The sequence below is a fragment of the Haliotis rubra genome, unplaced genomic scaffold, assembly GCF_003918875.1.
Source record: "Haliotis rubra isolate DU_JTF1 unplaced genomic scaffold, ASM391887v1 Scf67, whole genome shotgun sequence".
NCBI lineage: Eukaryota > Metazoa > Mollusca > Gastropoda > Lepetellida > Haliotidae > Haliotis > Haliotis rubra.
This window is the reverse complement of record NW_025767379.1, coordinates 564,118-581,039: the sequence shown is the minus strand read 5'-3', so window position 1 is coordinate 581,039 and position 16,922 is coordinate 564,118. Positions and strand designations below refer to the sequence as shown.

At 38.2% G+C, this 16,922-nt stretch overlaps 1 protein-coding gene across 1 annotated transcript in view; it reads left to right on the top strand.

Annotated features, from left to right (window-relative positions):
- LOC124257631 (protein crumbs-like) overlaps positions 1-16,922 on the top strand; it is a 103,125-nt gene that overhangs the window by 72,135 nt on the left and 14,068 nt on the right. The window contains 5 exon segments of the mRNA XM_046691737.1: positions 2-289; positions 833-945; positions 1,217-2,012; positions 8,314-8,440; positions 15,527-15,604. Of these exon segments, the coding sequence (XP_046547693.1) occupies positions 2-289; positions 833-945; positions 1,217-2,012; positions 8,314-8,440; positions 15,527-15,604 (1,402 nt within the window).

Below are 16,922 nucleotides of genomic sequence, written 5' to 3'. Positions count from 1 at the left end.
AGCCTGATATAACCTATTTCGGTGGAAAGGTACCAGCTGCTGCCAATACTGGAAGGCGAAGACGAGCAGTTGATGGTTCGAGTGCTTACTTTCAAGGGGTTATTCAGGACGTAGAGGTTAATGGGGTTAAGCTGGAGTTTTTCCCTGTCAATGAGACAACAGGTGCCAGCCTGGAGATGTCCTCATCCTCAAACCTCACCGAGGGCGAAGTCTCCACAGAATCAGCCTGTGATGCGGCGCCATGCAAGCAGAATGGGACCTGCCACAACAGTTTCTATAATGACTTCAAGTTGGTTGTTCTTCTATCTGTTTACGTTTTGGTGAATTACATTTGTCTGGTCAAATTTTGATTTGGATATGAAATGAAAGAAAGGAGCGTGTTTCAAGTCAGTTCAGTAATGTTCTCAAATGTTGAAAATGGACACTGATCAAAGTCGGGCTCCAAGTGTCAGAAAGTTACAGCCTGATGAATGGTCTTCTGGAACCCAGCAAAATCAGATCTTCTGACTTGGATGATGGTTGATATTGTATGCTTATGATATCAATCACTAGATTTACTGTCCAAACTAGAATATTTCCAGACTGTTGTCACATAAGTGAAATATTGATGGGTGCCGTGTAAAACCGGAAACAAACAAACATATCGTCTCTTACCTTCTGCAACCCACACTCTGCCAAGGTTACTTTGGCCATTTAGATTATGTATATTTTCTCGTCATTACAGCATCTTTATTTTTTTATTTTTCTGGTGGATATATATTGGCCATTAACCTGTTATATAAAACACCAAAAAAATAATTTTCGGTCTGAATGTTATGATTTCCTCCTGCAGCTGTGACTGTCCATACGGCTACCGGGGGAAAGATTGCGGAGAACTGGACTTCTGTCGCAACGCTACTTGTTCAGAAGGCGCCACCTGTAATAGTCTCCACAGTGGCTACGAATGTAAGTCAAATGCGAATATTTTGCATTGTTTTAATTAGAACTTAGACTATGTTGGAACATTGTTACCTATAGGACTGAAACATGAATACAATTTGAAGGTTGATTGATATTATGGGAGATAAATATACAAACTTTTCCAAATTTTGAAAAAAAACCCAAAACATTAAAAATAAAAGAATTACAACACAGAAGTGTTGGAGCATGATTTATAATGGTTTCATGTGTAAGGTCAATAATAATGTCGCTGACCATGTTCTGTTTGATTTTCAAGGTATCAGCAGTTCCACCTTTAACGGTCACTCCAGCGTAGCTTCGTACACAGCCATCTTGAACTCGGACAAGGAAATGAATTCTCTCAGCCTCAAGCTCAGAACAGGAGTGCTGTACGGAGTTCTTCTTCACATCCAACATGGTGGCCACTTCATGAAGCTGCGTGTCGCTGGGGGAGCTGTACAGTTAAACTATAAGCTAAAGGATGAGATTTCAAGCGTGCTTAATGTCCACCAGTTGGTCAATGATGGACAGCAGTATTACATCAAGATGACAACAAATGCCAATACCATTAACCTTCAGGTGCTACTCAATAGTACCATTTTGAAAGAGGCTCATGTTACTGTTGATAATACCGTAACAAACCTTACCAACTTGATACAGAATGGGGCAAAGATTTACATTGGTGCCACTGGACCGAACCAATTATGGGAACAGCCATATAAAGGTTGTCTTGAAGAAGTTCGAATTGGAGGACTTTTGCTACCATTTTACTTTGATGCCACATTTCTCAACAACAATATGAGAACTGAGAAGTTTGTAGCATTGAGGATTGCACACCTACGGGGCGGTTGTCATAAGAATCATGTTACACGTATCAGTGGTAACAATGGTGCCACTTGTGAACTTGGCTGGAATGGCAAGCCAACCTGTAACTGTCGCCCTGGTTTTACTGGGCAGTGGTGTGAAGTGAACATCAACGACTGCATGTCAACGTCGTGTCAGAATGGTGGCTTGTGTGTTGATGGCGTGGACAGCATCAGCTGCAAGTGTCGCACAGGTTACAGTGGGGATAGGTGAGTCTTCATGACAGAATGTATTTCTTTTGCCATAATATTAAGATACTTTTCCTGCCAAGCTTATTTATGAAGTTACAAAATATTCACAGTTTTCATTCACAAACTGATTTTTGTTACGTTCCCATGATGTCAACTTTTCTATTTTGGTCACGGTGTTGCTTAGAAAGCCTTAGAGGGAGGTCACAAATGTCTTCTGAGTGAGTGAGTTTAGTTTTACGCCGCACTCAGCAATATTCCAGCTATATGGCGGCTTTTCTGAAGTGAGGTATATGCCAGTTTTAGCAATATTCCAGCAATGTCGTGGCAGGAAACACCAGAAATAGGCTTTACACAATGTACCAATAAAGGAAATCCAGCCTGAGCCTTTGGTTAGATGAGTGAAATGCTTTAAGAACAAGGCAATCCCAATGCACTTTTCTTAAGGAATATGTGGTACATCAGGGACCAGCTTGGACAAGGGAGTCATGCATTTTATGGGGTCATTTTTGAAAATACCATGAGAATTGGTTTACTTGCCGTTCCGTCAGCCCAACAGTAAAATTAACCTGAGTACTTTTAACACAGATTGCATGAAATATGCAAGATTTCTGCATCAGCGCGATAAAAGCATGTATTCTGTATTCTAAAATGTGTTAGCTGTTTTGTCACGTGCCCATGTGTCTTGTTCATCACGCTGACAAAAAATAATGTTGTTCTGATTACACTTCTTTCAAATTTAGGGTAGATAGGTAGGATTTTTGTGTTTCTTTTTGCAATTTCTTTAGACCTAAAGTACGAACTAATATGAGTAGAACTTTGTTTATTCAGTGAAGTTTCAGATTGAGATTCCTATCACTGATGTCCGTCTATGCTGGGAAAAAAACATAGGTATCTGAAAGCTTAAAAAAATAGGGTTGGCACCAGAATTCAAGGGTAGGTTGGGTAATCGGAACCACAACATTATTTTTAGGCCTCATTGTGATGCATTGGCTTGAAGTGCTTTAGAAACAGCTATTTGGGGAAATTAACTTTGTGGCATTGTACTAGTGAAGATTTAAGAAATTACTAGTTGACTTTGAGTGATTTCTGTCAGTGGTTCCTTTATTGTAATATTGTAATCCATGCTGGCAACATATGGTTGTTGTATATTGACTACAGTATTATTAAGCCACATTGTTGACTCTGGAAAATGAGGGTGGTAAACATATATATCTTACATTGTTTAGTGTTATTGATGCAATAAACCAATCCTATAACCTTGGTATCACAAGCTGATAAATATGAAAATGAGATCACAGAAGAACTACTTTTTGTAGGGTTGGTACATAGATGTGTGAAAGCATGTATTATGATATGTATTGCAATATATTGCGTGAAGTATTTTTACACAAAAAAGACTACTTATAATCGAGGTAATGAAGTTATTTGTCTCACAAACTGTTACATATTGTTCATCAGCATCATGAGACAGTGGTTTCCTAGTTGGTATATAGATGTGAAGTTACGTCTCACAAACTGTTACACATTATTCAATGTAAGACAGCCATGGCTGCAGAACATTTGGCCCTACGTCACAAATAGTGCACTTCGTTAAGCCTTTATATGCCGTTTCTTAAGTTGCTTATAAGAGAAGAAATAAATCCTAAACCCTCATTATATATGCTCAACATACTGCAGTGTTTACTTCTAATGTATAACATTCAAAACACTCTCGATTTTTAATCTCTCTTGGGGATCATTTGTCAGATTTGAGTTTCGTTTTACGCTGCACTCAGCAATATTCCGGCTATATGGTGGTGATCTGTAAATAATCGAGTCTGGACCAGACAATCCAGTGATCAACAGCATGAGCATCAATCTACACAACTGGGATACGATGACATATGTCGACCAAATCAGCGAGCCTGACCACTCGATCCCTTTAGTTGCCTCTAACAGCACTGGATAACTGAAGATCAATTCTAACCCAGATCTTCACGAGTCTTTCGTAAATGGAAATGGAATACTTGATTTGTATGAAAGTCTACAAAAGACTGTGAGCAACAAAAGTGGAATGTTTCTGTTTCTGGGTACAAATCTTCCATGTTACATTGTGTTAACCAGTAATACTGGTCTCTGGCACAGAGGCATCCCATTACACGTAATGAAAACGTAGAATCATTGTTCAAATCTCAGTTCACCCTAACAATATGTCTGGTTTCTCAGAGCCAGAGCCCGGTTGTAGGTTTCACTGCAGTGCTAAACATCTAAGACCTGGGGCCCGGTTCACAAAGCGATCGTAGCGCTACGACTGTCGCAAGTCTATGTTAAAGTATGGTGGTTATGATCACCTTATGCTACAACTGTCGCAAGTCTATGTTAAAGTATGGTGGTTATGATCACCTTAACGCTACGACTGTCGCAAGTCTATGTTTAAGTATGGTGGTTATGATCACCTTAGTGCTACGACTGTCGCAAGTCTATGTTAAAGTATGGTAGTTATGATCACCTTAACGCTACGACTGTCGCAAGTCTATGTTAAAGTATGGTGGTTATGATCACCTTGGTGCTACGACTGTCGTAAGTCTATGTTAAAGTATGGTAGTTACGATCACCTTAGTGCAACGACTGTCGCAAGTCTATGTTAAAGTATGGTGGTTATGATCACCTTAGTGCTACGACTGTCGCAAGTCTATGTTAAAGTATGGTAGTTACGATCACCTTAACGCTACGACTGTCGCAAGTCTATGTTAAAGAATGGTAGTTACGATCACCTTAACGCTACGACTGTTGCAAGTCTATGTTAAAGAATGGTAGTTACGATCACCTTAACGCCACGACTGTCGCAAGTTGATGTTAAAGTATGGTAGTTACGATCACCTTAGTGCTACGATCGTTATGTGTAATGGGGCCCAGCACCTTATCTGTAGCGTAATGGGACTGAAAAACTGTTAAAAATTTGGTTCTTGTGCATTTTTGTATGTATGTTTATTGTTACATTTTTCCTTAGTTATTAATGTCAGTATCAAAATACAGTGCACTCTGTCTAAGTCGGACCGGCTTGGGACTGACTAAAAAGTCTGAATTAGACAGCAGGATTTTAATGCAGTTATCACTTTAAAACACTTTGACGATAGGTAAAACCTCTATGGAAAGAATTCACTGTCCTGTATACCTCCTGTCCAGCGGTCAGACTGCAGGGTATATAGCTTATGACTATCAATAAAGGTTGTCACTTGCAAGGTCGCATCCAATCAGTGATTGATAGCCAGTCATAAAGTTATGAACACACCTTTTCATCTTGCCATACCTTGACTCAGCAACACCCAATGGCTGAATTTGTTTGTGGAAATGTTTTGTGGTAGGTTTAAAAAGATGCTTGTAATTTTATAATTTTAGCATCGACTAAAAAAATACTTGACCACATTTCTGCATGAGGACAATATATTTGAGTTGTTAAAAGTTCCTGGATCATTCCTTTAGATTTGAAGAGAAAAAAGTTTTGACTCATTTTCACGTTAATTCTTTTTCTTGTTGCAAGTGTGTCTGTGTAGTGTTTTACATTAACTTGTATAGCACCCATAACTCCATGGGGAATCTGGCTTAGAGTTAAATTGATGGGTTGACGAGACTCGGTGACATTATTGGTTGCATGTCATCGTACCCCACAAAGTAGATTGTTGTTGACAACATCCCCATGAGATATATCCACCATGTGTTGTCGGCTGGCTCTCCTACTTCCTGTTTGTGGATGATCGATCACAGACATGTCTGTCCAACTGAATAATTCATATTCATAATATGTTTCAGATACAGATTGCTCAGGGTCATCTAAACAAAACTGACAGGAAATATTCTGAATTTAAAAAAGATTCCCCAAATTCTTCATAACTTTATTCCTAGTTTGATATTTATATTGTCAGGACTTGTTTAAATATGATATAATACTCAAATTTTATAATCGTAAATGATTGCATTATAATTTTTTTCCATTTAATCGTCAGGGACAGTAAGAGTTAAATGCAGGATAAAACTTTCAAAATGCTGTTTTTGACTGTTTTTAGGTTGGAAATGTGTAACGTCAGGTGGGGAAGGTGTCGCTAGCACCTGCCTCACACAGCCCTCCCATCATGCCTCAGTCAAAATGTCAACATTTTGTGGAATTTACAATGGCCATTGGAATTTGTTTGCTGAAGGCAGACATGAGGGTTTGAGAGCAACCACACTCAGATTAGAGTACAATGTAGGAGACCCAGTCTGTGGATCACCTCCAGGGTTTTCTGAAACTAGACATACCCAAAAAGGGCTATTTGTCGAAAGATTTTTTAAAAGAGCTAAAAAATACAAAGGATGTGTTTTTAATGACCTGTTTAACTGTTTTGTAGACAAAATGGATTTGCTGAAAAACTATTATAACATTTCTGTATATATATAATAATAGTTTATTTATTTGCATGTAAGCAGAGGACCTTTACACATGCACACAATCTACATTCATTGTCATGTTTGCGTGCAATCTCACAGATATTTATTAACAGTCTAAGAGCCTTTGAAAGGCAAAATGGAAAAAACAACTGACTATTTCATTGAAAATTTTGTATTTTTAGAAGTTGAATATGTGTTTCAGTATGTTCAGATACAATTAAAGAAACATGTTAAAACTCATCCTTATAAGATGAGGAATTATATTCAGGTGATATGATTTGACTAGAATGAAATTTAAGGGGGAATATGGGCGGAAGTCTTTCCAGGTTGTATTCCAAATCACCTTGTTTGATATGTTTTTCAGTTGTCTGTTAAAAATTTGAACAACAACTGGGAAATCATTAAAGATTCTGAAATGTCAAAATGACACACCACAATACTTAAGCAAGTAAACAATATTTTCAAATGTTGAGGTGTACAGACTCAGGCTTATAAATAAACATGGGTGAGTCAACACACAATAACCACTCCTGTAGGTTGGTGAATATCAATACACACAACGCTCAGGAAGCTGACTTATAAAGAAGTCCAGACCCACTGCTTTATGGTCATCACTGACTGATCAATCAATGCATTACACAACACAGTCAGTCCAACAACTGTTGCTAGGAGATCAGAAAGGGCTCGTCTCAAAACCACATTTTGAAATTAAATTTTTGTCTTATGAAATATCAGAAGTGAACACACAATAGAATTTGTGTCATGTCAATTTGAGTTGTGTTGAGATAGAATAGAGTTTTGCTGGGACAGAATGGAGGTTGTGTTGAGGCAGAGTGGAGGTTGTGTTGAGACAGAGTGTTGTATGGCCCTTATCTGCAAGTGGTTTCTGCATGGCTGTTAATCACACACACTCTGACCTGTTCCGCTCCACTGCTTGTATTGTTGACTAAGGGACTTTTCTTTTATGCTGAAATATTTCACTTCACAGTGGCTATGTCCTGTTTCTTGAAACTGTGTACTGTTGAGAATGGTGGTCAGCCACCTGATCCATCATTGTTGATCTGACACACCCATGCTATCATGAATATTCATGTGATACATATCATAGTCTCTAACAGTGTCACTTATACATTTGCTGGAGCTGCCATAGTCATTTGGAAATAATCTTTCAGTATTCAGTTCTAACTTTCACAAACAAAGAAGTAATTAATGTTATTATAGATAAGTATATACTATTGTGTTTACTCAGGATGAAAATGGTTGAGGTATTGTCCTTAGGAGAAGTTGCAGTACATGACTATTTATTAGGATTTCAAGAATAACAGGTTATGACAGAGGCCATGGTCTCTGGTTATGATAAACATCTGATACTGGTGATATCACCGGTCACATGTTTGATACAGACCATAGCTGACCACTAGCCGGCAAAGACATGGTTTATAATGCTGTATACACCTTCCCCTGGGTTCACAGTGCTGTTTATAGAGTGGGCAGATATATAGCCTGATAAAGTCTGTAGTGAGAGGATATTCCTGCATGATTTACCTGCCTGGTTCAAATACCTGCCTACTTTAACCGACCAACTCGTTACCTGTGAGAGGAGACTTGTTACCTGTGCGAGGGAGACTCGCTCTGAGCCAGATACAACCTAGTGACTATATATAGCTGTCGGCAAAGAACGAGGGTCCGGGAGTGACAGTATTTCATTCGTGTCAGAAACCAGCTCACATTCATGACACCCCACCATGTTGTAGTTTTACCTGTACAACTCGTTAGACTCGGACATAGTTGAACACAGTGTAGGATGAAGTAGTCGTCCAGGACTCTATATGGCTGATTCAGGGTTAAACCTACCTTTGACTTTGGTGGTTGTGTTAACGAGTTTTCTCTACCTGTGTTTACCTGTCCCATCCAGGTGTCAGCAGAATGTGGACTACTGCAACAGTACTGTGTGTAGCAACAATGGATCCTGTCAGGAAGCTACTGCAGGGTTTGTGTGTAACTGTACTGAAGATTACACCGGGATTACCTGTGATACAAGGGTAAGTTTTACTGTGTTCATACCTCACCTGTTTAACAGTGTATATACTGGACAAAAGTAGTTAGGGATATATGTAAATTTTGAAATTATGAATAATGATCTATTTATTCATTGGCACGTTGATATAATATCAATCATAGAAATACCAATATCCCTAACTTATTTTGTCCAGTATATATGCGATACAACTGTGAGTTTTACTGTGTATTCATGCCTCACATGTAATACAAGGGTTAGTTTTACTGCACCCATCGAGATTAAAAACATGTTATCAGAAGTCATTGAGGACATTGTATGGGAGTGTAGACTCTCTACTTCTTCAGTTTGGAATCCAAGGACATCAATGTAATGAATGTCTGTGTGAAAGATTTTGGTGATCGTTTATATAAATTGAATATATCTTTATGATTCATATTAAGGACCTCTGAAACCAACGTTCAGAATATGTTTCCATAATAAGAAATATCACCTATAGTAGGGTCAATTTTAGGAGCGAGATTGTATCATGAATTGAGACATGAATTCAAATATGAATTAAATTAGAAATTCTATATACAGTGAAGTGTTGCTGGGGCTGACTCATGAGGACACGCCTATTCTGAATGATTATTTCTGGCAGAGTCTCCATGTCAATAAAGTCACATCACTCTATAACCATGATTAATTCTCAGGAAAGTAGTTTATCCAGATGAGGGGCGTTGGAGTAGCCTAGTGGTTAAAGCGTTCGCTTGTCACACCGAAGACCCGGGTTCTATTCCCTACATGGGTACAATGTGTGAAGCCCATTTCTGGTGTCCCCCGCCGTGATATTGCTGGAATATTGCTAAAAGCGGCGTAAAACCATACTCACTCACTCACTCACCATCCAGATGATTTCATTGACTATTAGCAGGTTTATACTAAATAATGCATGTTTTATCTGTGATTTTGAATGCATGTAAGCCAAGGTTTCATGGTTACAGGCGAGACATATATCGAGGTATGACAAAACCCGTGTCAGCATAAGTTGATTTCAGGGCTACAAGCTAGACATATATCAACTTATGCGATTGATTTCATAGCGAAAATGTAGGTCATCTGTCCATAGACAAAGCAGTGAATGTAAGGCGGACACTATCGTGTTCCACTCAACCGTATAATATCTGTTTACGTCAACATTACTTCCTTCAACAGGACTTGCTGAGAGTTGGGTAATCTGTAAGGCAATGGATTATTCTGTTCCGTCTTTACTTCTGGCATGTAGTTCCTTCAGATTAGCTCATTGCAAAGAAAAACGGAAAATATGTTAGGAAATGTGTGCATTTGTTTGCTTTACAAAGTGCTTTAGTCTAGAAATGAACATGGATTTTAAATTCATTATATGCTAGATTAAGGATCTACTGACCTAGTTTTTCAAAATGTAGTTGTTATTTCAGTATAACACATTCTAGCATGCAAGCATACTAACTTATGAAAAGTTATTAGTTTATGAAAAATGTCAGTTGATTTGATGCAAGTAGAAGAGAAAGTTATGTTTTTACTGGGCCTTGAAATGATTGTTATATGTTATCAAACAGATAAAAATGTTTGAGAGATCATTCATCAGAAATGTGTAAATATACACATTTTTATATTTTATCAGACAGACTATAATTTTGAGAGATCATTTATCAGAAATGTGTGAACATACAAACAGTATAGTGGCAATGAGTTTGCTGGCCCTCAGTGTGTTCCCCATGTAAGAAACTAGAGGTGGAAGTATTAGGTGCTCCTCTCAAGGTGTGCAAGACCTTTGAGCCAAGCGAAGACATTTGGGTACGATTTGAATCTTTGATGTTTTCCGTGTCACTTCATGACTCAACAACTTGTAAGGGTGCAAAGTTGATAAAGCAATCATGAGGCATCTAGGGTACAAACAACAACATGTGACTGTCAAGGGTAAACAGATTATTCGGGACAGTGCAGCTTGGTGTAGATTTAACCCACTGATGAGCTAGGGAGTGGAGTACAATGTACATCTGTTCATTGGTTTAACTCTGCCTGCTCTTAATCCTTCGTGCCCTGTCCCCCCCAATGTCCTCCAGGGGACGTCCTCCCCCCTAGCTGACCTTTACCCAAGGGCTAGGGATTGTCTGTAGTTTGTTGACAGATGGGACTTATCTAATGTGTGTCAACAGGTTGTCTTCGGGAGGATGCCTGACTAGCTCCGACAGATATTGTAGTGAGAGTCACAGATACAGGGTTTTGTGGGCCTTGTTTAAAAATCACATTATTTGCGAATTTTGTGTGTTCGTTTTTATAAATGATAATTTGATAATTTAAGTATTGCTTTTTTGTCGACACTAGATGTCATGCTTAAAGTACAGTTTTCACCTCAGTGCACTCAGTATTCAAGTGAATGAACCCAAGAATATTTTCCTCAGAACATCTGATAAACTTTCTCAACAAATTCTAAAAATTTGATAATTTCCTAAACAATAATGTCGACTGTCCTGCCTTGTCCTGTGTGGAGTACCTATTTCCTATGGCACTGTTATCTCTAGTTGTTTTGTCCTCTATCTGTGTATGTACATATTCTGTACAAGTAATGAGATTTAGGGAGAGTATTTATAGGACTTCCTTGTGGGACAGAAGCTGGTTCTATAGATATTTGTTTTGTCCACTCGGAGTCAGTAATCACATTCCAAACACTTTCTCATGTCCTTTAGAAGGATGTTCCCTTTTGGAATGTTTGCTGAGACCAGTAAGCTGCCACTGAGAGGAAAGGCCATCACCACTGATTAGAATACTCGTGTACGGAAGACTGCATCTTTGATTCTATTCTCTGTCGACATGTATTTATAAGTATTGCTGTATTAGGATCTAACTGTACGAACTTCAATGGACAGGGTATGATAATGATCCTTTCAGGCGCATGGGATATGCAAAATTTAAATAATGAAAGCTTTGCTTTTTCGCATATTTGCAGTGTTAAAACACTACATTATAGATACAAATACAATTTGTCAAAATGTCTGATTTTAAAGGTCTTGGGGAAGAGTTGATCTGTGATCTTAAGTTAGCATGTCACTCATGCTGATTTTCCTAGATCTTGGAATAATAGTGTACTCTGTTTCCATGTGGTTATTGAAAGTGAGCGAGTGACTTTGGTTTTACGCCACCTATAGCAATATTCCACCAGAAATGGACTTCACACATTGTGCCCAAGATGGGAATTGAACACGGGTCTTTGGCGTTACGAGCGAACGCTTTAATCTCTAGGCTATTCCACAACCAGATATTGAAAGGATTTTGACATTCATGTTTAGATTGAGATACAAACAAAACAAACAGATGACAAGATACAGAACGTGGATCAGCTGGGATCCTCAAGAATGTCTTTGCTCATCTAAGTCATCACATGAGATAAGCCAGCAAAAATGATTATTCAAATGTTATTGCACCCAGGACTTCTCTAAAACGTAGATGTAAAATGTAGTTTTTAGGTTTTATATGTAATATTTACATTATATTATGAATATGTTTTATTAAAATCCTCCTATTGTCAGAGAACTTAATATCTTTGAAATATTATGCTTTATATAGACAAGTTAACAATGTGAGAAACTATTTAGAGTTTTGCCATGTGACTCACATGTGGAGAATTCAGGTAGAAATGTTGATGGTGTTTTCAACAAGGTTCTGTGGCAGATGAGGCCATGGTGTCCTGTGAACCTCGAGTTAGAGTGATGGACTGTTAGGCCACAGATCTCATTTAAATCTGTGAATGGTGCCCATACTCATAAAAGTAGACCCGTATGAACTGTACAATGATTTTCCAAAGTTTAATTTGTTGTGGTTATTTAGGTAATTGTTTGAAACCGAATGTTTCTCTGAAAGAAATAGTGTTATTCCCAGACATAACAAAGGTAGGAAGCATAATGTAATGTTTGAAATAGTTGCACCTCAAGTAGTTTACCGATGATGGTTGACCATTTTCTTTGTAGGTAAGACAGATATATGTCTTCTTGTAACAGATCTGCCATTAAATTTGCAAAAATATGTTAGAAAGTAGGATAAAATCAATATACTATCTTTGATCAAATTGATTTTGTATTGATATTTGAAAGATAATATTTCAAGATAATTGTCACGCCTTAGACATCATCTGTTTTTACACATTCGTCTTGGCATATTGAACAATAGATTCTGTGGAAAGTGAAAACTATTTGCGTGACCTGATCAGTACATGCCTTCAGGTGTAGCGAAGAATACAACAGAGAAGTCATAGTTTTTTAACTTAATATTTTGACTTCCTAGAACAGTGAACTTTTAGCCAGGGAAGATAGCAATCTCGCGTTTCACAGGGAGAAGTGGGGAGTCAGGTTAGAGGGTATGGAGGTGACTTTGATAGTGAGCCGTACATGGGAACATTTATCATATCATGTGTTTCAGGCATGATGTATGAACACATTCGTTGGCATTAATCTAGGCCACAATTATGTTAATGTATTTTCACTTGATGTATTTTTACCTGAATTCACTTACAATCTAAACTAGAAGACTATTGATAACATTAGTACTATTACACATAATTCCTATACTTATAGCCCTACAATCACTTCTTGTAAGTGGTCCAAAGGTTGCTTTGCTACACTCGGTCTTAGTGCAAAGGCAGTTGTAACGCCCAACACTTCAACACAGACTTGCAGCATTCACAGTTCTACAGTGAGTTCATGCAAGTGAATCCCGATCAACAGTGGTAGTAGCTGTACAAGGAAGTACAAAGTTGTGTAATCGATCCAACTTAAAGCTGGTTTAATGATATACTTTCACATCACATCTATTTCTGTGCTGTTCTTACCTGTGGATAAATATAACAGGTGTTAATCGTTTCAAGATTTGGAAAGAATAATAAAGAAGAACCATGTTTCTGTGACCAGTGACACTTGATAAACGGTTTTAAATAGTGGTCATTTAGTGTCCTCATGAGAAGGAATTAAAGTTGTCAGTGTCTCAGTTCAACAAAAATCAGAATGTCCTGAAAATACCTGCCCTGATTTACCTGTTCTGAATATACCTGCCCTGATTTACCTGTTCTGAATATACCTGCCTTGAATTTACCTGTTCTGAATATACCTGCCTGAATTTACCTGTTCTGAATATGCCTGCCTGTATTTACCTGTTCTGAATATACCTCCCCTGAATTTACCTGTTCTGCATATACCTGTCTTGAACTTACCTGTTCTGAATGTACCTGCCTGAATTTACCTGTTCTGAATATACCTCCCCTGAATTTACCTGTTCTGAATATACCTGCCTGAATTTACCTGTTCTGAATATACCTGCCTGAATTTACCTGTTCTGGAATGCCCTGTTCCTACCTGCCTGAATTTACCTGTTCTGAATGCCTATCCTGTTCTGAATATACCTGCCTGACCTGTTCTGAATGTATCCTGCCTGAATTTACCTGTTCTGAATATACCTGCCTGAATTTACCTGTTCTGAATATACCTGCCTGAATTTACCTGTTCTGAATATACCTGCCTGAATTTACCTGTTCTGAATATACCTGCCTGAATTTACCTGTTCTGAATATACCTGCCTAATTTACCTGCCTGAATATTACCCTGTTCTGAATTTACCTGAATTTACCTGTTCTGAATATACCTGCCTGAATTTACCTGTTCTGAATATACCTGCCTGAATTTACCTGTTCTGAATATATCTGCCTGAATTTACCTGTTCTGAATTTACCTGCCTGAATTTACCTGTTCTGAATATACCTGCCTGAATTTACCTGTTCTGAATATACCTGCCTGAATTTACCTGTTCTGAATATACCTGCCTGAATTTACCTGTTCTGAATATACCTGCCTGAATTTACCTGTTCTGAATATACCTGCCTGAATTTACCTGTTCTGAATGTATCTGTTATAAATATACCTGTTCTGTATATACTTGCTCTGAATATACCTGTCCTGGCTGTCTGTTTGAAGTACAAGGGTTGGATGACATTCATGACACGTTCACAGTGTATTCATGTCACAGGAATTAACAACACCAACGCCCATGTTGAGGGCTCTATGGTGGACACATCTGGCCCTAATTGAGCTGTCGAAGCAGCCATTTCCTACCATACTTGGGTGATTTATCTTTTCACAAGAATAAAATGCAATCTATCGTGACATTAACGTAAATGGAATGCATGTTAAATTCTTAAGGGGTGTTATCGCACAACGTTATTGTACATGACCTTTAACCTTGAAGAATCAGCTATGCACGTTATGTGGTTGACCTACGTGGTCTGATATCCACTAAGTTATGCATGATATGCATGCATTTGATGGGTGGGTACTGTCAGTTATATATGATGCATTGTTCGGGATGCTTGAACCATGAGCGGAAGTAGAATGTATTTTGTTGGTGTTTTCAAGAGAATGCAAACAGTTTCTAGACACAGGGAAACAATAACTGACTGTCTGGCCATATAGAAAATAGATTACCTGTTCAGTGTAGTGAGTTAGTTGCTGACAAAAGGGAATTGGTTAGCCCTTGTCATGAAACTTTGTTTTGTCTTTGCGCTAGGTTAGACTTGCTTTCTCTTGTATACCAATACACTCTCTCTTTCCCTTTGGAAAAATGTCTCAAAATGCATACCAGTGTGGACATATATCTTACTTCACTTGTCAGTTTATTCAAAAGACCATCTTTTAGGTGGTTTGAGTGACTGATAGTTGGGTTGAATTTTGCTAGTTGTGTAACAAAAACAATATCAACAACAACAACACATAAATTAGCAAACAAAACACACCACACCACACCACACCACACCACACCACACCACACCACACAATCCCGCATGCACACATGCCCGATCACACACACAGGAGGATCAGAGACACACTGGATGGATGGTCACGCCGGGTGATTGTGATTAACAATGCACATTCTTTCAGTTTCTGGATACCCTGCATCAGACTCAGTATTTTTCAGACATTATTTATCCAGAATATCATAACAGAAGTACCTTCATGCAATACATAATCATGTTTGAATTGTGTTGCTGCTGGTTGTCTAAGAAGAAATGTATAATGCAGAGTATGACAAATATATGTTCCTCTTTCAGGTGAACCAGTCTTGTGGAACTGGACTTTGTCAGAATGCAGGAACCTGTACTGATATCAACATCACACTGTCTTCAGGGGTGAGTTGAGTGTTCACTTACTGGGGTGTCTAGCTCTATGTTTATATCCTTGTTTTATCAATCTCCGTGGTCCAGTGGATGGAGCATCTGTCCAGATACCGGAATCTTGTTTCAACCCGGTCATGTCATATTTAAAGATGTCAAAAGATGGTACTTGTTGTTTCTCCGCTGCAGGCTTGGCATTAATGTGGTTGGTTGGTTGGTTTTTGTTAAACGCTGCACTTATCAGTATTCCAGCTATATGGCAGCAGTCTGTAAATAATCGAGTCTGGACCAGACAATCCAGTGATCAACATCATAAGCATCAATCTATGCAATTGGGACACAATGACATGTGTCAACCAAGTTGGTGAGCCTGACCACCCGATCCTGTTAGTTGCCTCTTACAACAAGCATGGGTTACTGATGTCCAATTCTAACCCGGATCTTCACGGGTGGCATTACCATGATAAATCAAGGACTTGTCAATGGTGGCAGTATAATAGGTCTGAGTTTGATCATGAAGGTGAAGTTAAACCCCACTTCACCTGTTGGGATTCTGGATTGAAATAGCTTCCCAGAACTCGTCCTTGTCATTATCTCTGGCAGATCTGGTAATCTGAAACCAGATATCTGGATGAGTGCTCACACTATCAACCACCGATACACTTGTCCATACTGATATCTGAGGCCACCAGGGATTGAGCTGTAGTATTGCACTCGGGCTATATTATGTCCTTCCTTAAAACTGCTTATGATAGAAGATTCAAATTTGAAATAGGTAATACTAGATTAGGTTTGAGCTAACAAATTACCTGCATTTGTCAAAAACACTATCCTCAATGCTTCATTTGCCAATCATTTATTATTTATTATTTATTATTACATTATTTGTGTAAACTAACAGTTTTTAAAACAAATTCATCCTAAATAATTGAAAAGTGAGGATAAATACATAATTTGATCTTAATTACTATATTTGCTTACTTCTCTCCATTGATTAACTTTACAAATGTGTCTTAAAAGGACTGAAACTTCTTTTTCTTTGATGTACCAAAAGATTCATTTCAAAAGTGGATATTTTTCAACCTTCCTGAACTTATTTATTTAAATGCAAAAAGCACGACACATGTTGTGGGAAAGTAAACATCAGGCAAGCCTACACTAGTGCAGTTGGAAAGTTATGGGAAATATGATGTCTCTATCTCAAGTGACTTGCAGAGAAAGCCAGACAAATTTGATGTATTTGAGTGTTTTCTGTCTTCTCCTGCTTCTCATTAAATGGTGAAACAGGCCTAACAAAGAACAAGGTGTTCAAATATTTCCTCACAAACACTGG